Source organism: Chiroxiphia lanceolata, chromosome 17 (assembly GCF_009829145.1).
Source record: "Chiroxiphia lanceolata isolate bChiLan1 chromosome 17, bChiLan1.pri, whole genome shotgun sequence".
Classification (NCBI taxonomy): domain Eukaryota; kingdom Metazoa; phylum Chordata; class Aves; order Passeriformes; family Pipridae; genus Chiroxiphia; species Chiroxiphia lanceolata.
In genome coordinates, this window is record NC_045653.1 from 575277 (window position 1) to 597883 (window position 22607).

At 47.5% G+C, this 22607-nt stretch overlaps 1 protein-coding gene across 1 annotated transcript; it reads left to right on the top strand.

The window, feature by feature from the left end:
• Window positions 1–845: 845 nt before the first annotated feature.
• On the top strand, window positions 846–22284 carry PIGU (phosphatidylinositol glycan anchor biosynthesis class U). Its single transcript, XM_032705164.1, has 12 exons — window positions 846–993; window positions 2578–2642; window positions 3922–3981; window positions 4921–4983; window positions 6262–6371; window positions 8016–8116; window positions 9782–9879; window positions 11791–11945; window positions 12419–12562; window positions 13356–13480; window positions 15352–15494; window positions 20618–22284. Exons 1-12 carry the CDS (start codon window positions 864–866, stop codon window positions 20729–20731), a joined length of 1308 nt encoding a protein of 435 aa, XP_032561055.1. The 5' UTR covers window positions 846–863; the 3' UTR covers window positions 20732–22284.
• Window positions 22285–22607: the final 323 nt, after the last annotated feature.

Consider the following 22607-nt stretch of genomic DNA (forward strand, 5'->3'; position numbering starts at 1 on the left):
GTCCCTCAATCTTTTAAGAGACTATCACATCTTCCTTCCATTTGTCTTCACCCAGATGGAGAGTTGTGAAGGCTATTCTGTGCAAGTTTGTTTGAACGGGTTGTACATACCCAGGGATGAGGATGGAGAAACAGTTGTTGGAGAACAGCAGGAAAGTACAGCTGGGAAGGTAGTGTGTGAAAGTCTGCGCAGAGCTCTGGAGCTGTTGAAACCACAGGACTGAGAGTCTCAGTGTGCCAAGAGCCCGCTGAAACCCCGCACGGCGCAGCACCCGCTGCCTCACAACTACCCGCGGCCGACACGGCCAAGGAGCGGGGCAGCTACGGCGGGCACAGGCCATGACCCCGTGAAACACCCGGGGAAATGAAGAACAGTACGGGGGGCTTTCCATACAGCTCAGAAGCCACCGAACCTCTCCGTCCGAGCCCGGCCCAGTCCGCAGCCCCCGCCCAGCTGGGCAGGCTGGGGAGCAACACGGGCGCAGGGCTCACGGGGGGCAGCGCCGCCACCCAGAGGCACCTCGGACCCACGGGCGGGAGGAACGTGCCGGGAGGAGCCTGATGGCACTCGAGGACAGACACACGACTGTGCTGTGGCTGAGGAGCGGCGGTCCCGTGCGGCAGCGCTGGGCAAGGCTGGCGGGAGCGAGACCGCCGCCTAGCCTGCCCCGCTGACCGCGGCCTTCGCGTTCCGGCTAAGTTGACCCCCCCCGCAGCCGCCGTAGCCCCGGGTGGTGCCGGGAGGTTGGCGGCGCGAGGGCTGCCGGGACATGTAGTCTGCCAGGCGGGCCGGTGCGTTGGCGGCGCGTTCCCCGGCACCGCCCGGGAACTACAGGCGGCGGGAGCGGCGGGGCGCGCGCAGGGATGGCGGCCCCCTTGGTGCTGGCGGTGGTGGCGGCTGTCACGGTCCGCGCCGCGCTCTTCCGCTCCAGCCTCGCCGCCTTCATCGCCGAGCGCGTCGAGGTGGCGTCCCCGCTGAACGCCTGGAAGCGAGGTGAGCCCTGGCGAGCCCCCGCGGAGGGGCCGGGGCGGCCAGACCCCCGCGCCGGGAGGGCAGGGCCTGGCCCCGGCCGGGCGCCGCGCTGGGAGCGGCTCCGCGGTGACAGCGCCGGGCTGTGCCTCGGGCAGGGCCGAGCCCCGCGCGTCCGGGCCCGAACCGGAGCTGCAGAGAATGGCCCCGGGTAGTCGTGCCCGGGAACAGCCGGTGCGAGGGGCGGGAGGGGCGCGGGGCCTGCGGCGGGCCGGAGCTGCGCTGGGCACACGTGGACACAGCAGTTGTGTCACGCGTGTACACAAAGGGAGGCGAGATAAATCCGGCACTGAGCGTGTAGTTCCAGCAGCCTCGGCCGAGCCCGTGTGGTTGGGCTGTGTCTGCAGAACACTGTCTCGCGGTGTGAGTGCCACTGCACGGCTCCCGGTTCGCGCAGGGCTACTGTCGTTTTCCGTGTTCAGTTTGTGGCCCCGCACGTTGTTACCAACACAATTCAAATTCTCTTCTGAAGGCTGAGATACAGTGCAATTGGGGCTCTTCAGCGACATTCGTGTCTGTAGCATCAGAGCTCATTGGGAACCTAAATTTATTTAAAAGACAGCCCTTTTGAGAAAATAATACCCAGCTATTATACAGGTAAAAGTATTTGCAGTTCTGGGGTGGAAAAGAGTGGCCCGGAGTAATAAAGGTCAAAAGTACAAATACATTTGACGACCTGAGGCCTCTGCTACTCTGTATGAAGCACATCACACAATCAAATTTTTTAATCTTGCCTTAGACCATCTAGGTAGTAAGGAGAACACTTAAGGTCACTTCAAAGTTTGGGCTATCACCACACGGGGAGTTTGTGGCAGACAGAATCCACTTGTCCAGCATTTCACTGAACTGAGGCCTTTTATTGCTTCCTGCAGTCTCCTGCCTTTTCCCTCTGAGCAAATGAACCCGTTTCCTTTGGCTCCTTTCACTGCATACACTGCTCAGCCCCAGGAAACCTTTGTGCTCAGGAAGGTGAAGATCCTATGGAAAAGCATGCAAATGCATTGCAGGGCAAGCTGTAATTCCGTGATCTTGAAGAAGCCAAATTAAGGCTATAAACTGTACTTTCAACAAGGAATTTTCAACAACAGTTAAACCTTTCAGCATTGCGTGATGATACGTGTTAATTTCTGTTCTTCCATTGTAATTTTGGACATTTTAGGCCTCTCTACATCTAATTAGGCAGAACAGTTCAAATTCTATATTATGTTGTGGTTTGTTCTCTTAGAATTAAGTATGTATATGTCACCAAATAGGTGACTTAAAATCAGGCAATATCATACATGGGATTTATATAGAGTTCAGTGTAAAAGATTTCACCTACAACATTTTTAGCTGAAACAAATAAATAGGTTATGAGTGCCCATGCAGGAATGTGCATGGGAGAGAATCAGTTCTAGTTGGCTGTTGGCTCTGTGAGGTTTAGTGTCATCCATTCAGTGTGAGATTCTTACAAGTGTGGGTGTTTTAAAAGCTAAGGTTTTACCATCATGAGATCTGTCCCTTCCCACATTACAGGGTTCTAATGCAGGTGTTTTGTCTGTGTTTCAGTGGTCGAAGGATTGGCTCTGCTGGATTTAGGGGTCTCGCCGTATTCTGGAGCTATTTTTCATGAGGTTGGTTTGCATGCTTTGTTTTAAATGTGATGTTCAAGTGTCACGTGTCTTAGTATTGCAGCTTGCAACCTGTCTTGTCCCAGAGGCTTTAGAGAACCTCAGCTCATGTAGTTGTTGTGCAATAGTTGTAATGACCAGCATGAGGAAATACAGTTAATCACAGACTGCAGGTGATAGATATCACAATATTTGTTACTGCATATAGAAAGTGTGAGGCAGGGGAGCTCTGTAATAAGTGAAATATTCTGTTCACATCCAGATGTTTCTGTCGGCAGAAGCTGGAGCAGGGAGACAGTGTCACTGTGAGTCTGCTACTGAGTACTGGGTAACAGTAGCTGGAGTTTCTGCATTTGCAGAAGTATTAAGACTAGCACAAGCATGCAGTTTATTTATTCCTCATCTTGAAAGTGCCTCATTTCTAATGAGGAATGAAGCATTTTAACTTAAGCACCTGTGGGGCTTTGTGCGCTCAAGTGATCTTATTGACATGAAGGTACACTCACAGGTCGTGTCACCTAGGGTGAGGCAGGTACTTTGTATCCCTCTGAAAACTGGTTTCTTTTCAATAAATTCTCCTTCTCTAGGTACGGTTTTCTCCCAGACTGTGAAATACTTTCCCATGCTTATTTAGACATTATTTATAAAGTATTTTAAAAGAAATCTATTGTCTCACGGTGAAGACTGAATTTACAGCATGTAAATACAGTACTTCCAGATTAAGCTTTTGTGCAATAGGAATAATTCAGAAACATGCTTTTCCTCTTACCCTAGAAGGGAAAAGCTGTGGGAGCAAGAGAATGATAGGACTGTAATCCTACTGCTTTATGTTTTCAACATCTTTCTTATTTTTGCATTACAAAACACTCATCTAAACAACAGGCTCAACAGTGAAACCAGCTGTGTAGGAAATCTTTCAAAAGTACCTGCAGACATCCTGAAAAAAAATAGATTCTGTAGGAAAAAAGCCACTTTCTAAAGCTGGTTTTTGTATACTTTCTGTTGTAAGTCTCTCACTAGTAGCAGAATTGAAAAGTTGGAATAGAGTACAATTTTCAAAGTTGATGGTGTCTTTAATAAAGTGTATTGAGGACTCTGCAAGGAATAAGGCCAGTAAATGTGCTTTGATTAATCACTTAGCTCTGAAGTACCAATGTTGGAGAAGAGGCCAAAGAAAATTACTTTTGGCAGTGTCTTGCAGTACTAGGTTTTTCTCGTCAAATTAATGTTGTATTTTATCTGGACAGTATTTGACATGGATTTCCCTTCTGTTCTCTTTTAGACCCCTCTGATAATCTATCTCTTTCACTTCATGATTGAATATGCTGAACTGGTGTTCATGGTAAGTGCTCCTGGAAAGCTCCTCTTGAAAGGCCCCTTTCAGGGAAATGCTGTGTGATTTCAGTCCTGCAGGAATCGGGGACCTTCAGCTTCTCTGCAGCTCATATTCCTGCTGAGCTCTGATTTAATTAGAAAGGCAGCTTTGCCTATACAAACCCACTATTCAGGCTTTTCACTTCTTGCACGTATTCCTTCTTTTTTGTGAGTTCTTGCTTAGATAAGTATCCTCACAGAGGGATAGGAAGGTGTCATTTCAGATTTCAAAGGTTACCTCTTACAGGTAACAAAATACTTTGTCCCCCCAGCCTAATCCTTACACTGCTGCTTCTCACTAAACCCACTGCCAAACCCCAGGCCTGCAAAAAGCATAAATGGGTTCATCCTCCAACTGTCTCTTGTAAATTGTTCTCCTAGTTCTGCATAATTCAGGACAGAAATCCTATAGCTGGCTGCACATGGCACCCAGTGGAGCCTCTGTCCCCAGGTCCATGCCAGGCAGGGCTCATGCAGAGATAACAGCCTTCTGCCCTGGGCTAGTGCTGGTTGTTCAGATGACTGTGCTGCTGCCTCGGAAGTTTAGGACAGCTCAAGGCGCTGCTGGATTAATGACCAGAGGGGTTTAACCAGCTGAGCACTCCCCAGCGTTGCCTGTGCTCTAACTAGACCAGTGATTCTCTCTATTACCCTCACTTGCTTCAATTTCTTTCCTCTTAATTCCCCATTCTCTTGTTTTGAAAATATTTGGTACAGTTCATGCCTGCAAGGTGAACCCGTGGTGTGTGAGGGCACTGTACAAATCAGCAATCCAGTGTTTTTAAAGCTTGTGTTTTCTTCCCATGACCTGAGTCAGATTAACCTCCTTATTCACTACTGACCAATATCGTTTTCTTTATTTGTTTATTTTGCTTACAATCAGTCTGTCTATCCCTTGCTTTTTTAGGTAACTGATGTGCTAACTGCTGTTGCCCTTTACTTGGCCATCCAGGACTTCAACAAAGTTGTGGTAAGCTGACTTCCCAGTGTTGCTGGTCCTCTTCTCCCAGCAAATATCTTGTACCAAAGAAAACACATGCCAGAGGATGCAGTATCAAGTCCTTGTTGCAGTAAATCTGGTCATATTTTAATGATAAACAAACATGAGGACTCAATGTGGTAAACAACTGAGGTATTTTAAGTTTTGTTGTGGCACTATTACAGTATGGAATACACACTGCATGTGAATGATGATCACAGTAGTGTACAATCTTCTACAGCCTGAATGTTTTACCTTGGAGAGGGTCTCTTTGCACAGAGCATGAGGTAATACACAGACTAGAAATGTGTAAAGGAAGAAATAAAAACGTCCAAGGATGCGTCCAAGGGTCATTCTAACGAGCATGGTGAGACTCTAACATCAAGTATTACTCGTTCCCTTCAAATTACAAGTACGTGTATTTGGAGGTGAGTGATTACTCCCAACTCTCTCTCATAAGTAGCTCAAAGAACATTTTGTGTAAGCAATACTGTGCTCTCTGCAATTCCAGAGGGGCAGGGGTTCACTATCAGCATCAACAGGGAGGCTACATTTTCTACAGCATCTGTGTGGTCTCTCATCCAGCTATGTGCTTGTTCCTTGTCCTCTGACTTTGAGGTTGAAGAAATAACTCACAGTAGAACTGCAGACATGTAAAAATCTCACATGTGAGTTACTTTGCTTGTTGAGAATTTATTGCCAGCATCTCTCTCTTTCTGTCTCACCATGACATAGTTCCGTAGGTTCATATTTCAGATTTCTCTTTTGTCTCCATGGAGAGCCTCAGAGAACAAGATAGATGAAAGAGAGATTTAGTCTAGAGATATCCATCTTCAAAATAATAAAGACTGCATACTTCTGAATCTTGGGGTTTCAGTGGCTTGTGTGTTGAACTATGGATTTAAAAAGTCAGCTTTTCATTAGAGATCCAGACTGGCATTAGGAAGATTGAGAGTGTTCAACTCTGATGTGGTGAATTCATTGTCAGCTGACACAGGTAATTAAGGGAGTTCAAATAAGTAGACATTATCTGCTTTCTCTTGAGTCTCATTTCAGTTGTTAAGTATTTGGGAAAGGAGAGGGTGTTTTGCTCTGTTTGTACAACTCCTCTCATAACTAGAGTTTTGGCTCACAGCTGGGGCTCAGATATGCTCTACAGTAATAGAAACCCCATGTAATTGGCTGAGTAATATGAGATAGAATTACACAAGTAATATGAAACCGTGATTTTCCTCTCCTGACAGTCTTTGATCATTCTTCCTTGTTCAGTTCAAAAAGCAGAAGCTCCTAATAGAGCTGGATAAATATGCACCAGATGTGGCTGAGCTCGTCCAGACACCCATGGAGATGCACTACATCCCCCTCAAGGTAGCACTATTGTAAGTATTGCTCTTGTAGGCTGCAGTGGGCTGCTTTGGTTCCTCAGCTCCCTTTGGGTTTTATTTTTCTCATTTGCGGCTTCAACATTAGTTGAAGGTTGGGGGTTTTTTCCCCAGAAATTCTGAATTTCCTATTGGCCCTGAATACTCAGCTAGAAAGTGAAAAGCAGATGCATTTGCACGTTTGTTGCCAGCAAGTAAATTTACTCAGGCCCTCCAAGACAGGGTGAGCAGCATAAGGTCATTAATTTGGTAGCAAGAATGTTGTATCTGCACAGATCACATCCCCACTTACTTTGCCTGTATACTAATGTTATCAAAATTGATTCTGTGCCTTCCAAATGGTGTCTTTTCAGAAAAATTAGGAGAATTTTTGAGCAGTTGGACAAAATGCATGCTGAATATCACAACCTGAATATCCCAAATTCCTTATTACAGTTCAAAGATATTTTCAGGTTGTCATCTTATTAATTTCATGTCTTGGTGTTCCTCTGTATACTAAACATTTTTTTATTTCAGAAGACTTCAACTAAAATAAATCATATACAAGCAAGATACCTACTGTTAAAGAATTTTTTTTAATTGGTATTTTGACACAGAGAAATTATTTGAATTATTCTGTGTCAGAGAGAGTTCTCCATTAGATAAGTTTTTTTTTTCTCATTTTCTTATGAATTTTTTAAATGTCAAATTCCCCATGGCAAGAAGGGTAGAGTGGGTAAATTGCAGTCTGTTTTGCTCATTACCACCGCAAAGCTGGCATTAAATTGTACCTGTCCTGCTGTAGGCTGGCCCTGTAAAAACACTGAAAAAGACAGACTGAAGCTCAGAGAAGTAGGAAAATACAAAGAGATAATTAGGAAATCATCAGCCCTGTCTACTCACTCTGATGATTAATTTAGTTATTACCAAAGCTGATGGGTACATTAGGGTTATTGTATTAGCTTATTGTATTGGTAGTCCTTCCAAACTTTTTTCTGTGCTCTGAACCTAGTTAAATGAAATTATTGTAATTCTCATTTCCAAAGGGAGCTGGCATCCTTGCCAACTGAAGTGTGGCTGCATTCTGGAGGGTAAAGGTGTTCAGAGTTTGCTGTCTTTCTATAATTCCTGTTGAAATGTGCTAAACTTGCATAGCTGGCGGGTTTTGTGCTCACATCAGGCCACAGTGAATATAAATGATTGCTCTGCCACAGCAAGAGACTGGTGCGCTTGGGTTGGGAGAAACTCTGCTCGTGTCTCCGAATTCGTTTCCGTCTTACCTTCTTATACTTCTGCAGAATAGATGTGAGTAGCATGAAAAGTTTGCTTTGGACCCAGTAATCCTAGATCTGGCTGAATAAATGTACAGTGTTTCTGGAAAGCAAAAAACACTTTTGGTAGTTGTTTTCTAGGCTGGAACTTGCATTTTGGAGATCTTCCCAACTCTCCTTTCTGCAGTAGCCTCCCTGTGGCCACTGTGTCCAGGGCTGCAATCCAAAGGTCTGGTTTTTCCTCCAGATTGAGGAACCTGTTCAGCTGAGTTAATTTGCTGATGAGAGGATCCCAACAACTGTAAATAAAATGCATCTGTTTTTTCTTTGAACACCTCTTTAATTAGATGCTGTCTCCTTTGCATGTAACCTGAGCTTTGCTCTTTTTCAGCTACCTGTTAAACCCCTACTCTGTGATGTCTTGCGTGGCAAAGTCCACCTGCGCCATCAACAACTCTGTAATTGCATTCTTCATTTTAGCTACAATAAAAGGTAACACAATGAATAAAAGAGGGTTCTTTATGACTTTCTAGGAAGATTATAAATGTAGCAAAAATTAAATCCAGGTGGAACTTTACAGATAAGATTGCTACAAGGATCTCAGTAAAACACAGCAGAAACAGGACTGGAGCAAAGTCAAAGTTCCACCTGAATCCTGAGATTAAGAGACTGTTATTTGGCTTTCACTCACAGTTGTAAATATGGTTTGAAATGAACTAATTGAACTTTGGGGAAACAGAAGAGTAACCAAAGGCCCATACCAGCACAGCTGAATAGATTATGTCAGAATAACCGTTTCATTCGTCTCGTGCATAATGCCAGCTTTCTGTTTCTTTTATGACTCTCCAGTGCTAAAATCTTTTAGCATATGTGATTTGTACCAGTCACCTAATTTTGGGAGTTCTCTGCTGGATAGAGGAAAGGTCACTCTGATCTCATCTCCAGCAGGGCCCAGACCCAGCCACTGAGAAAAAAAGCTGATATAGATGGTTTTTATTAGTGTTTCCAAAAGGAAGTTTTCCTGTAATTATTGGGTAGCTGAGTCAGGAGGGACTTCCATTTTAAAAGTATTTGCAATAGCAAACAAGTAGGGTCTGTTTAGTTAAACTGATTTTTTAACTGTTCACTGATACCCTAAGACCAATACTTTGGTCATAGACAAAACTGTAGTAACTGTCTCTTGTGGTTTCTCCCTGACTGGGAATGTGGCCACCTGGGCTTTAAAGTGGACAAAGAGGATATCAGGTTATGACTGATTTCTGGGAATCAATTCTATAGATCTGTGCAGAATTGAACACTCGATAAAGTAGAGGATGGGGAGGTTTCTGTCAGGAGAGTGTAGTTGCAGAGTGGAGAAGGCTCATCGGCAGATAACCCTCTTCTTTCTCTTTCAAAGGTGAAACAGAGAGAAGCTCTCCGAGTGTGTGATGTCAGGCTGGCAGTTGGGCCAGTGCACTGAGTCAGGGTTCTTGCTGTCTAAGCTGCATTATTACAGAGGCCTTCCATCTAGTCTATAGCTATAACCAGGCTTGTATTTTTGTTGTTTAACCTGAGACCTTTTGGACTTGATTTCTCATGTTGACAGGTGGGAAATGTAAGTACTCAGCATTGAGCTCAGTCTAAGACACCTCAAATAAAGCTGCTTCAGTAAAGGCATTCATATTTTTGAGACCACTTGGAAAAGCTGTGCTAATCCTTTCTGTGCCTCAGTTTTGGCTAATGCCACTTCATTCCTTCAGCTGCAGACTTTCACTTGCTCTCTGGCTCAGAGCTTTGCTGAGGCCCTGACACATTCTGGTGTTGGGGTTATCCAGCATGCCCAGCGTAACAGCTCTTACATGCAGAGATGACATTAACAGCAGCCAACAATGGTCTCTATATAGACTGAGTTACGTTAATGTCTTTCGGTATGTGAATGCCAGGAGATACAAACCAGTCAGTGGTTCCTTCATGTGGAATCAGTCATTCTCCATTCAAAATGTAGTTAACAAGAGGACACCCTCCAGGATACATTCTGCTAAAAACTCCTTTAAGTAGTGTGCTGATATTTGTGAATCCCCTGTAGCGGGTTATGTATTTCTTCCCATTTGGACTTCCTGTCTGTATGGCTGTTTATAGTAGAAGTTCCTTACAAATGAACATTTTTTGTCTTTGCAGGTAGTGCCTTCCTCAGTGCTGTGTTCCTGGCCTTAGCAACATACCAGTCAGTCTACCCTCTCACACTGTTTGCTCCAGCCCTTCTTTACCTTCTGCAGGTAGATGATTTCTAACTGCTGGTACCCATTGTCTTCTTGTAGCTGTTCAGGGACAGTCCTTGGCTACTGAGAGGGGAGTCAGGCAAATGCAGAGTTTCAGAAAAAGTGACTATCCTCAAGCCATGGCAAGCTGGAAACCTTAATGGGAATGCCTGTGAGTGGAGAGAAGGGAGCAGTAAGTCACCTACAGAACTTGCCCAAAATAAGTCCTGTTCTTTGTGTCATGTGAATAGCAATAAGGGGTTTAGAGTTGGAGAAGTTCCGTTGCACTGACATGGATTACTGAGCTGTGTTAGTGTGAGGAACTGTGTGTTTGAATTACTCAAACTCAGAAATGCTGATTTGGGGTTTAGTGGTAAAAGGCATGTGCTTGTGAAAGGGACTGGTTGTTCTCTCTCCCTCTCCATTAACAGGACCTCTGAATTCCAGCGGGGCTGACCTTGCTAATTTTATTCTGCTGTGGGAGCAGGTGAGCCTGTGACCACCAGCAAAGACTCAGCCTGCTTCACAAGTCACTTTGAGATCATTTTTATTATTTTTACCCTTCTGAAATCCTGCTGTTGTGTGCTTCACCAGTCTTTCTTGGTTGCTTCTGATGATGATTTTTATAGCTAATCTTAACTACGGTTCAGTACAGCATATTCTTAAATCTCTGAGCTTCCAAACAGAATGAGAGCCAGTTCTAGTTCATTTGCTTTCTCTGTCTAGCTGACATGAATGTCTCTTACTATTTTTCAGAAATTTTGTTATTATTACTCTTTGCAAGACAGGAACTTCTGTCGAGTCAGTGTTGCTTTTTTAGTTTGGTAATTTTTAAGAGAATTTGCTTTATGTATTTTACATTTTGGTCTCATTTGTTCTCTTTTAACTTTATTCAAAGTAAATTGGGAGTAAAGTACAAGCATTATACATCGCATTCACAAGTAACAAGTGCTTTGATATGTGATTGCCTAATTTGCAACTTTTAAAGGCAATCATGCCTTTTATCTAAATTTGTAAATGAACTTTCCTGCATTCTTTGTGCAGAACTAAATCACTTTTCTCCAGCACTTCCCAATCTGTCCTGCCAGAAATTGTTGGTAAACTTGCTTGCATTGTTCCAGCAAGTGACGTTAGACATGCTGTGACTGAGAAAGCAGAGCGTGCTTTGCACAGAGCCCACAGCAGTTAGGACAGGCTCTCTACACATCTCCTGCCATTGCAAACCCCAGTACCCAGTGGAAAAGCCACATCACTGCCTGGAGCTGCAGAACTCTGAGTGATTACCAAAGATGTTTGCCCCTCTGTATTTCTGTGCAAACACATTCAGGGGACCTGTTGGAATGAGGTACTTGTGTGTCATGTTATGTGACAAGGGCTTGTGGTTGACTTGTGACGAGGACATGTGGCAGTGGCAGGACTGCAGCAGTTGTCTTTGAGGAAGCAACCTTTCAGAGGGGCTCCTTGGTGCATAGGAACCCACTGGATGTCCTCTTTCCCTGATGTTAGCAGAGCAGGGTGGTGGAGACCTGGCACCACAGGATGGTGGGTTATGGAGCAGGGCTTTCAGTCAGCCAGTTGAGTGGGCTCATGCAGTAGAAGACAGGCAGCAGTGCAGTATTGCAGACATGTCAGATACAAGTGTAGCTCTGAGCTGTGTGTAAATTGTACACAGGATGCATGAGACATGACTGGAAGGAGAAATGACCAGCTTTGCTGCTGTAATTTCAAGCACAGTTCTGGAAACACGTGCAGTGTGTATGAGTTAATTGGCCAGAGTGAAGAACATCAAGCAAATTATACTTGAGAGCTGCTCCTTCCAGTGCCATAGTGCCAGTGTTTGATGCTTTCTATCATCGGTTTAAGATGATGTGAACACTCAGGCTTTCTTGTGACTCTCCACCTGACAAGATGCTTCTGTTTCACTTCCAGCGTCAGTTCATACCCATCAAACTGAAAAGCAAAAGCTTCTGGCTCTACACCATGCAGTATGCATCCCTCTACCTCTGCAGCCTTGTAGTGATCATCTGCCTCTCCTTCTTCCTCCTCAACTCCTGGGATTTTATCCCATCTGTTTATGGGTTTATGTGAGTATAAGGATTCTTACTGGTAGTGTTGTTTCTTGTGCATCACACATGGGTGCCCCACTGCCTGACCCAAGAAGTGTGGGATCTGTGATTTACTGGCAATGCAAGAAAAGAAAGAATATGTAAAGGAGAGCAGCCAACTTCTGTTAATTAACAGCAAAAATTAAAGACAGGAGGTGTTTTCCACTGAGTTGATTGGAAATGGGTTTCACTGTTGAGCTACCGTGGCTGTGAAATTTTCATCTCTGGAGAAATGTCTGTTTTGGGATGTTTTAAATCCTGCTGGGGCATTGGGAAGAATTCACCAGTAGGATTTAAACCTGCTCTCCACGTTTTGTCACCCCTTTGTTTTCTCTTCCATAGGTTTACAATTTAGGTCCTTCATCCAGTAGCATAAAATGATTAATTAATGTAACAGAAGCAGGGCGGTGGAAAACAACCATTTAAAAATTTACCTTGACTTTTCTTTTCAGCCTTTCTGTTCCAGATCTGACACCCAATATTGGCCTTTTCTGGTACTTCTTTGCAGAGATGTTTGAACACTTCAGTCTTTTCTTCGTATGTGTGTTTCAAATCAATGTGTTCTTCTACACCATTCCCTTGGCAATAAAGCTAAAGTAAGTATGAGTGTGTTTCTCTGCTACTTTTATTACTCTTAAGTTGTCCAGTGGAACCTTACAATGCTAGAATCAGATGTCTCTATCTACGAACCTGAAAAAGATTTTTAACAGGGTCTGCCCTCCTCATTTCTCGTAGTTTCAGTTTCTGTTCCTCTTAAATAGACTTGGGCTCTGCAATGCCAAAATGTTGCAAGCATCAAAAGAGAGAGCAGAAATTGAGGCTGTAGAGGTGCCTGCTCCTTGCCAGCATAAACCAGTGTAGTCAGAAAGCAAGAACTCCTGACTGGAACCTTGAGTTCTTTATTGTCAGAAAAAGGTGAAAATTTGGGGACTCTCCTAGCTGACTGCACTGACAACGTTAGCCTTCTTTCTGCTAAAAACAGCCATTAACACACCTGGACTTTCAGTGAACGGCATGATGGTGTACCAGCAAGATAACTCTGGGATTCTCCAAATCACTGTCAGAGGGGAAGTGCTGATTGCATTTGGTGAATAAGACAGAGCTGGGGAGAAGCGGCGCAGGTGACCGATAGTATAAATGTGTGTTGGGTGAGGCCCACGGTTTCTGGGTGAGGGCAGTGGGCCTCCCTGACACTGCTGCTCTGCAGAGCAGCTCCGTCTGCCCCACTCAGCACTCGGAGTCTTGTCTGGAGAGAACAGGGATGCGAGAACCACAGTCTCCTCTATGGGAGGTGTGCTCCCACAGCACATCTGTGCCCTTGCTCGTACTTATTTTCAATTTCCAGAGACCTACTGCAGCCTCTTACCCTTTGTTTCTTTTCCCTTCCAGGGAACACCCTGTGTTCTTCATGTTTGTCCAGATTGCCATCATTTCTATCTTCAAGTCCTATCCCACTGTGGGAGACGTTGCACTGTACATGGCCTTCCTTCCAGTCTGGAGCCACCTTTACAGATGTAAGTCCTTTGTGCTTGGTTATTCCTTATCTGGAATGGGAAAGGGCCTGCAAAATAATTGTCACCACTAAACCAAACCAGGCCCTTGCCCACAGGCTCTCATGGCCTCCTTGGGATGTCTGGAAGGAGGCTTGATTTTTTTTTTTTCAGGTAATACAGTCCCTAACATGTCTTTAGGACTAGGGTTGAAATTGGTCAAGGAGTACCTTATCTTCTAAGGGTAGTGAGGAGTACTCCTTACTTCTGCTAAGGAGTGCCTTATGAGTACCTTATCTTCCCCCTCTCTCCAACTTGCTCTGGAGATTAACTTTTTTATAAGAGCCTTTCACAATCCTGTACAATGGACATGGCTTATTTGAAGTGCATCCATCATCCACGTTTCACTCCCACTTAAGGTTGTGTGATTTGAACAGTGCTCCTGCAATTGGTGAGTCCCTCAGCCTTAAAATGCTGCACCTTGCATCTGCTTTTTTGCTTGGAATGAAAGTAACTGAACTATTCCAAGCAGTTGTCCAGTTTTTCTTAAATGCTGCTTAAAGACCCTTTTTAACTCTTGAAATCACCAGAGAGCTTCCTGAGGATTTTCAGGCTCAGTCTATAGAACCTGCTACCCTGGGGAGATTTGGAAATGCTGTGTTTTTCCTGGTGTTTCATGCTTAAACCAACTGCTTTGACCGACCCTGCCAGGTTGTCCAGGCCTTTTACTGCAGCCTTCTCCAAGCCAGGCCAAGTGTGTTCATGGACAGCTCACCTGCCTGTTGTAGGAGATATAATCAGGAGTCAGGAGACTTTGGAGATCTTCTGCTCTGTAGGTTTCAGATTCAGGAGAGCTGAGGCCAAAGCAGCTGTGATCAGACAGGGCAGGAAGCCCCAGGCTGCCCCTGAACGCGTTGCAGTTGTAGCAGGTGATGTACTTTTGAGAAGTCCTCACTCAATGTACTTCAGTTGCACATTCCAAGCATCCAGTGAGAGAGGCAGTCATCTGTCACATGCTTCCACCCCAGAGAGTGTGAACAGACCTACTGATCAAGAAGTTTAAAAGAGGTGTAAACATGTTTGGATGTGACAGTGCTCTTAAAAACATCAGCAGCCTTCAGCTGCAGAGTGATGGGGAGTCTTCAGTCTCTTTCAGGGGCATTGACTGAGCTGTAGCCAAGCACCAGCAGCACAAATGCCAGGATGGATTACAACACTGCTGCCAAAGGATAGGCATAAGCAGTTCACAGAAAACAAAATCTCCTCTGGCCTAGTAGTTCCCAGCTCTTTCAGACAAAGTCGCACTTGGTTTTTGTCCATCTGACATACTCGGGCAGACTGGTGGATTCTGGCCGCACTTGCACCTCCCAAGGTCGTGCTTGTGAACGCATTTGGCCTTTAGGAGTTTCCTCCTTTTATGGAGCTTTAATTTCCTTGCCAAGTCCCAAGGAAATCTCTGTTTTCCTATGGCCCACGGGTTCATTTTTTATCTTTGTCATCAGCTTGATGAGGCTGGGGATTGACATGCTCTGCTCTCCGAAGTGTGATGCTGCTGGAAAGGCCTCTCTCCATTCTGCTGGTTACTGCAGTGTAGACACCAAAAAGCCAAAATATCCAAGGAAGAGTGTTTGGAAGCAGGACCTAGAAGGAAAGAGCTACAAGGGAGGATTTCATACTGAAGCAAAGGCAGAAGTATTTATTTTAAAGAGAAATATAGTGGATTTCTTATAAAAGGTAGCTAGGAAGTTATTAAAGCAAACTGTGAAAGATTACTGGAGAGAAGTATGTGTTGACAAGCGCCTCTCACCCCTTGCACACACTCTAAGTACACTCTGTTTGTGTGAACATGGCTGATCCAGAATACATCATTTTAACAGCTTGGTTTTCTTTTGCAGTCCTCCGGAACATCTTCATCCTGTCATGTGTGCTCATTTTCTGCTCCTTCCTGTTCCCCGTTCTGTGGCATCTGTGGATTTATGCAGGAAGTGCCAACTCCAATTTTTATTATGCCATCACGTTGACTTTCAACATAGGGCAGGTCAGTAGAGCGAGGCAGTCGAGGCTGCACTGCAGGCAGGGCGCTGGATGGGGTGGCCTGTCAGCAGCAGTGCATTCTGCAGGATGCAGTGGCTGCCTCTCTCTGTGGTCCTGCATAGCAGCTTCCTGGCTCTCCTCCTGGAATTTGCCTGCTCCTCACCCTCTGGCACACTAATGGGAAAGAGTTCTGGTGGTATATGAACTACAGTTTAACAGTCCACCCAGACTGTGCTGCAGGTTCCATGCTCTGTTGCTGATAGCAGATGAAGAGCATCTCAGTATGGCAGAACACAGCACACGTGAATGGAGAAGGGGAGTAAGAGGGGAAATGGAAAAGTCTCGGGGCAGCAGCAGTGGGGCCAGAAAACAGGCAAATGAGAGCAGCCCATGCACAGGGACGTGGCACCAGCTGTGGGCTTAGGGGCATGTATAGGGTCGCAGTGATGCCAGGGCTTGCCCTCCCTGCCTTTCTTGAGGCCGTGCTGAATACATGACTGCCACTGGCTTTAGGCACCACTGAAGGATGGAATTGAGTGTACACAGGTGCTACAACCTTTTGTAAGTCCTTCCTCTATGCTGTTTGCCATGTCCCTGAGCCCTGGGACAGTTTCACATATGGGTGAGCAGAATGTTCATTTCACGTTAAAGTTGCCTTTATTTTGAATGTGCCTCAGCCATTTATGCTTGTCTGCTTCTCTTAAAGCCAGGGGAGCAGTTTGGCCAGGGGCTGAAAATCACCTACTTGTACATCCCAACCCCTTGATAAATGGAGAAGACACCCATTTGGTAAAAGCCAAAAGAGACTCCAAGGGGTGAGAAGGAGAATAGAGATACTGCTGAGAGGGGCTGATAGGAAATCGGGAGTGGTTCATTAACTCCTAACTACGTCTTGCTATGGAATGAAAGGAATAGTAAAACTTTAATTAGAGATGCCAGTTGTCAATATTCTAAGCGGATTTTATTTCCTACCTGAGGAAGTCATAGCAGATCCTGCAAGGTCTTGTGCTCTGTGTAAATGCAAACTTGGCAAACATATCTTTTCTGATTTCCTGGTGAGAAAGACCTATCCCTCATCCCCACCAACCTCAGCTCTTTTTTTTTCCCATTCAGACATCTGCAGAGACGTTTAGTTAAAAGTAAAATCACCTGCACTGACAGAGCCTGTCAGCGGTTCAGCAAAGCAAGCAGGGTATGGCTGTTTCCCTCTCCCTGGGCACCTCTGCCCTGCTCTGTCTGTTCTCCTTCACACTTTCTCCCCTGATCTCAGCAGTCTGCAGCCCTGTTTCTCTTTCCCTCAGTCTCCGCCTGGTCCTCCATCCCCTCCTGTCCTGCCATTGAGCCTCTGCAGCAGCTGCTGGTTTTCTGTGCTGTACTGCACAGTAACCCAGGCAGGCTCTGCCTGTCCCTCCCTCCATGCCCTGAACACTGCCTCATACTTCAGGTGACATAGTGCCACAGCAATGCTTTAAGTGGCATCTGGACACTAGGACAATGACTGCCAGCTCGGGCTGGCACTGAAGAGGTTTTCCACTCTAGTTATGTGCTCCTGTGTCCAAATGGAAGAGGGCAGTAGTCCTAGGGAAGGGTCACACTGCAAGAGGCTAAGTGACAAATGGCACTACTGAGCCAGGTCCCTGCCCAGCCCAGCCTGCCACAGCAGAGATGACCGCTTTAGAAAAACCACTGACACCCACTCCTGTAATCCCAGGGCTCCCAGGCAAGGCAGCAGACCCACACTGGGCTTCAGTACAGAAGCTGTACTGGTTTGGGGCAGAGCAGCTGGAAAAGGACCTGGGGGTGCTGATCAACAGCAGCTGCACATGAGCCCAGTGGGCAAGAAGGCCAATGGCACGTGGCCTGCACCAGCCATAGTGTGGCCAGCAGGACCAGGGTAGTGATTGTCCCCCTGTGCTGGGCACAGGTGAGGCATCACAAATCCTGGGCTCAGTTCTGGGCCCCTCCTGACAGGAGGTTGTAGCCAGGTGGGGGGGCTCTTCTCCCAGGGGACAAGTGACAGGACAAGAGGAAACAACCTCAAGTTGCAGCAGGAGAGGTTTAGATTGGATATTAGGAAAAAGTTCTTCACTGAAACTGTGGTCTGGCACTGGAACAGGCTGCCCAGGGCAGCGATGCAGTCACCATCCCTGGAACCATTCAGAAGCCATGTGGGTATGGCACTTGGGGACATGGGTTAGTGGTGAACCTGGCAGTGCTGGTTTAGCATTTGGACTCAATGATCTTGGAGGTCTTTTCCAACCTTAGTGATTCCATGATTCTGTGAAAGTGGGGCTGAGGAGGGGAGGAGGACCCATGTGATTTCCATGTCAGGTTTCCATGTTCAGTGTGGTTCTCTGGCACCTCGGTTGTGATTTCACACTACTGTGCCGCCTCAGGTGGCAATGCCAGCCTGAGGTGCACCCTCCTCCTGGGATGTGCCAACATCTGTATGTGTGGCAGCAGGCTCAGACCTGGATCAGGAGAATCCAGGGGACAGTCAGCTCTGTTCAGCACTCAAAGGGAGGCAGTGTGCAAACAAACACAGGGTCAGCTGCCCCACAGAGAGGGCTTTAGAGCAGAGGGGCAGGGAGGAGATGCAACAGTGATGGGGGTGGAAGAAGGGCTTTGACCTGGTGGTGCTCCTGGATTTTGTACTGTGAAGCCACAGCCTTGAATTCCAGCTCTTCTCTTCACCCCTCGGCCTGGTAAGTGTTATTTGTTAAACTGTTAAAACTCCTGTTGGCTAAGGCTGACCTAGGGAGCTGTGGAATTCCTTCTGCTGCCTGCACACTTCCTACCCTTTCAGAGTAGAAATGGTAGCTGTCCAGCCTGGATAAGAGAAGGCTTCAGGGAGATCTTAGAGACCCTTTCAGGGCCTAAAGGGGCTCCAAGAGTGCTGGAGGGGGACTTTGGACAAGAGCCTGGAGGGACAGGACAAGGGGGGATGGCTTCTCACTACGAAAGGACAGGGTTAGATGGCATACTTGGAAGGAATTCTTCCCTGTGAGGGTGGTGAGGCCCTGGTACAGGTTACCCAGAGAAGCTGTGGCTGCCCCATTCCTGGAAGTGTCCAAGGCCAGGTTGGACAGAACTTGGAGCAACCTGGGATAGTGGAAAGTGTCCCTACCTATGGCAGGGGGAGGAAAGAAATTGCACGTCATTGTGCTAATGAATGCATTTGTGCTAATAACAGCATTAAGTCCTCATATTGTCCAAACACAGCTCAGCAGACAGGAGTTACAGAGTATTCTGAGTTGAAAGGGACCCACAAGGATGATCGAGTCCAGCTCTTAAGTGAATGGCCCATATGGGGATCAAGCTTGACCTCAACCTTTGCGTTATTAGCACCCTGCTCTAACTAGCTGAGCACGTCTCAGGCTCATGATCCTTGAGGTCTCTTCCAACCCAAACCATCTGTGGATTCTATGGTAAAGAGTCATAATTGAGAAGTTTTGGTAGCCAGCAGCAGCAGAAGACTCAGCATTTGGGTTGAACTGCACAACAGTTCAACCAGGAAGGTTGTGGAACAGATCATCTCAAGTGTGATCACACAGCACATACAGGACAACCAAGGGATTAGACAGCCAGCACGGGTTTAGGAAGGACAGGTCCTGCCTGACCAACCTGATCTCCTTTTATGACCAGGTCATCCATCTAGTGGATGAGGGAAAGGCTGTGGATGTGTCTGCCTGGACTTAGCAAAGCTTTTGGTACTGTCTCCCACAGCATTCTCCTGGAGAAGCTGCAACCTAGGACTTGGACAGGGGCACTCTGTGCTGGGTTAAGAACTGGCTTACGGCCAGGCCCAGAGGGTGGTGGGGAATGGTGCTGCATCAAGTCAACATCCAGTCACTAGTGGTGTTCCCCAGGGCTCAGAATTGGGTCCAGTCCTGTTTAATATCTTTATTGACCATCTGGATGAGGGAATCGAGGGCAACTTCAGTAAATTCGTGGGTGACACCAGTTGGGTTGGAATGTCGATCTGCTGGAGGGCAGGAAGGCTGCAGAGGGATCTGGACAGGCTGGATCAATGGGCCAAGACCAGCAGTGTGGGAGTCAACAAGGCCAACTGCCAGGTCCTGCTCTTGGGTCACAACAACCCCCTGCAGTGCTCCAGGCTGGGGAAGAGTGGCTGGAAAGTGCCCGTTGGGAAAGGACTTGGAGGTGCTGATTGACAGCAGCTGCACATGAGCCCAGATGGCCAAGAAGGCCAAGGGCATGTGGCCTGTACCAGCCATAGTGTGGCCACAGGAGCAGGGCAGTGATTGTCCCCCTGTGCTGGGCACTGCTGAGGTTCCTCGAGTGCTGTGTCCAGTTCTGGGCCCCTCAGTTCAGAAGGACATGGAGGTCCAGAGAAAGGAACAGAGCTGGGGAAGGGGCTGGAGCACCAGGAGTGGCTGCGGGAGCTGAGGTTGTTTAGCCTGGAGAAAAGGAGGCTCAGGGAGGACCTTATCACTCCCTATGACTCCCTGACAGGAGAGGGGGAGCCAGGGCGGGGTCAGGCTCTGCTCCTAGGGAACAAGGGACAGGACAAGGGGATGCAGTTGTGTCGGGGGAGTTCAGGTTGGACATCAGAAGGAATTTCTTCATGGAAAGGATGTTAAGGCATTGGAAGGGGCTGCCCAGGGTGGTGGAGTCCCTGCCCCTGGAGGTGTCCAAGGAATGACTGGACGTGGCACTCAGTGCTCTGGACTGGGTGACAAGGTGGGCATCGGGCACAGGGTGGACTTAATGATCTCAGAGGTCTTTTCCAACCTTACTGATTCTGTGACAGCATGGAAGGCTGTATGGAAGGAGTCCTGTGGGTGCAGTGAGATGACCTGTGCAGTTGTGGCACAGCTGGACCTGCCATTGTTGTATATTTTGGCCAGTTTATGAAGCTGCTGTCTCCTTAGCAGAAATGTCTGTGAGAACACACCAATAGCAGACAATTAGTTTGAGTCTCCCTTGGCTTAACACTGTGAGGGGTGGACATGGTGTTCCCAGGGTTGCAGTTGCTCCTCTGGTGGAGCTTGCTGGACAGCCTAGGAACTGCTTACACCACTTACAGGGTCTGTCACCAACATGTGTCCCTCTTTATTCTTGGTCTGAAGCACTACTGATGTGTTTGAACATCTCACTCCACAGATCCTGCTCATCTCGGATTATTTCTATGCCTTCCTCCGGCGTGAATACTACCTCACTCATGGACTGCACTTGACAAGGCAGGATGGGACAGAGGCCATGCTGGTTTTGAAATAAGGATTGTGCCCACCTTTCCCTGGGACATGGACTACTATGAGGAACATGCAAAGCTTTGGGTATGTGGGGTGGGTGGGGAAGGTTCCCTGAATGAGGTCTGACTTTGGGGATGATACCTACTGAAAGAAAGGGCTGAGGTTCTGGGAATGTCCTGCTGAGCTGTGGGCTCAGCATAGAGACTGTAAGAGCTGCAGTGCCTCCGTTGGAGCATCTCCCTCCCCTCAGCTGTGCTTTCCACTGTGACCTCAGCCATTAGCTCTGGGCAGCCCAGCAGGAACTGGAGTGTCTGAGCTAAACCCATGGGGGTCCAGGAGGAGCTCAGACTGTGAACTGTTTACTTTTCCATCACTGCTTCTTGGAGATGTTTGCTTCTCTTGGAACCTTCCCCTTCACTGCTTTGACTAGTAAAACTCAGCTTGGCACGAGGCAATCTCTAGGTACGTGGTGCCTGAGCCCTGGCTGCAGAAGCCATTTCTTGGTGGTCCCACTGCTGTGGGATCTGGGAAAATCCCACGTGCTCAGGCACAGTGGGTGCTGTGAAAGAGATGGGTGACCAAGGATGATGACCTCTTGGAAGGAGGACAGATGGAGCTGCTGCCACAGGTGGTAACCTTGGCACTCAAACACTAGTGAGAACTGGAGTTGGGGTGGAAGCAGAAGCCGGGGGGAGGGTGCTGGGTAACTGCTCTATCCCATTGGAGCAACACAGACATTTCCATGTTAGGACCATGCACAGAGGCATTGCAGGTCTCAGAAGAAATACTTCTGAGGAGATAGACTCCCACTGCTCCCAGTTTCTGTCGGGTGACAAAGCCTGGCAGTGCCAGGCTCACACTGTGCTGCTGTGGTTGCTCAGGGCAGCAGCCTGGATTAGGGACCAGTGGGGATCACAATCTCCCTGTAAGGCCTCAGACCAAATGCAGGAGGAGCCTCAGTCACTGCTGTTATTGTTGGGCTCCTCATGTTCCACAGCTGCTTAACACTAGTGGATGTGCCCTTCTCTTGTCCCCTCTTGCCATGGGCTCACGGCTGTGTGTGGAGGCTCCCTGAAATCAGCCTCTCTTGGTCCCCCCTGCTCCCCTCTCTGTGCTCAGACCTGCTCACCTTGGAGCTGCTGCTGCTCACCCCTGAATGTGGCCCTCTGGGGTGCAGCTGCCAGGCTCTGCTGGCTGTGGTGGCACCAGGATGTGACCGCAGTGTGACAGCCACCTGCAGTGTCCCACTGATCCCAAGGGACATCTGAAGGGTTGGGAATGTGACATGGAAACCGCAGCTGGTACCAAGCAGCTGAGATGGATGTGCCCAGGCAGGTGTGTAAACATCTTTCTTTCTGGACAATTAACACTTTTGCCTTACTGCACTGCTGTCAGCGCTTGGGGGGGGTGGAGCCAAGCCCAGCTCAGCCCCCAAGCTCAGCTCAGGTCCCGAGCTCAGCCCCAGGCGGGGCAGCCCCAGCAGCAGCCTAAGGGCACAGGGAGGGGCAAAGGGAGCCTGGGCTGCTGAGCTGCCGGCAGGGCATGGCAAGGAGCATAATAAACTGTGCAAGTTTTGAACACCTTGTGTGCTCTGTGGTTACAGGAGGGAGCTAGAGGGTGGGTGGGGGCTCTGAGAGGCACGTGGAGGGGTCAGGAGGGGTCTTGAAAGCAAATACAGGACTTGGGAGGGAAAACAAAGTGACCAAAAAGCACACAGAGGTCTCTAGGCCAGGCTGAAACCTGCCGGCTTTAGGGAAGGCCAGATATATACAGGTGACCTAACAGCAGTGTAAGAGAAAAGGAGAGGGTGACTTAGCTGGAGCTATGGAAGGGTGCCTATTTTACAGCCCCCTCTTCCCACAAAGCCAAAAATAATTCACCATCAGGAGGGAGACGATGCT

Bases quoted from the DNA above. Each gene is read 5' to 3' on its own strand.
- PIGU (XM_032705164.1), top strand. From the start codon at position 864: ATGGCGGCCCCCTTGGTGCTGGCGGTGGTGGCGGCTGTCACGGTCCGC. The intron at 6,372-8,015 runs GTAAGTATTGCT...GCTCTTTTTCAG, and splicing joins CCCCTCAAGGTAGCACTATT to CTACCTGTTAAACCCCTACT. The intron at 12,563-13,355 runs GTAAGTATGAGT...TTTCCCTTCCAG, and splicing joins CCCTTGGCAATAAAGCTAAA to GGAACACCCTGTGTTCTTCA.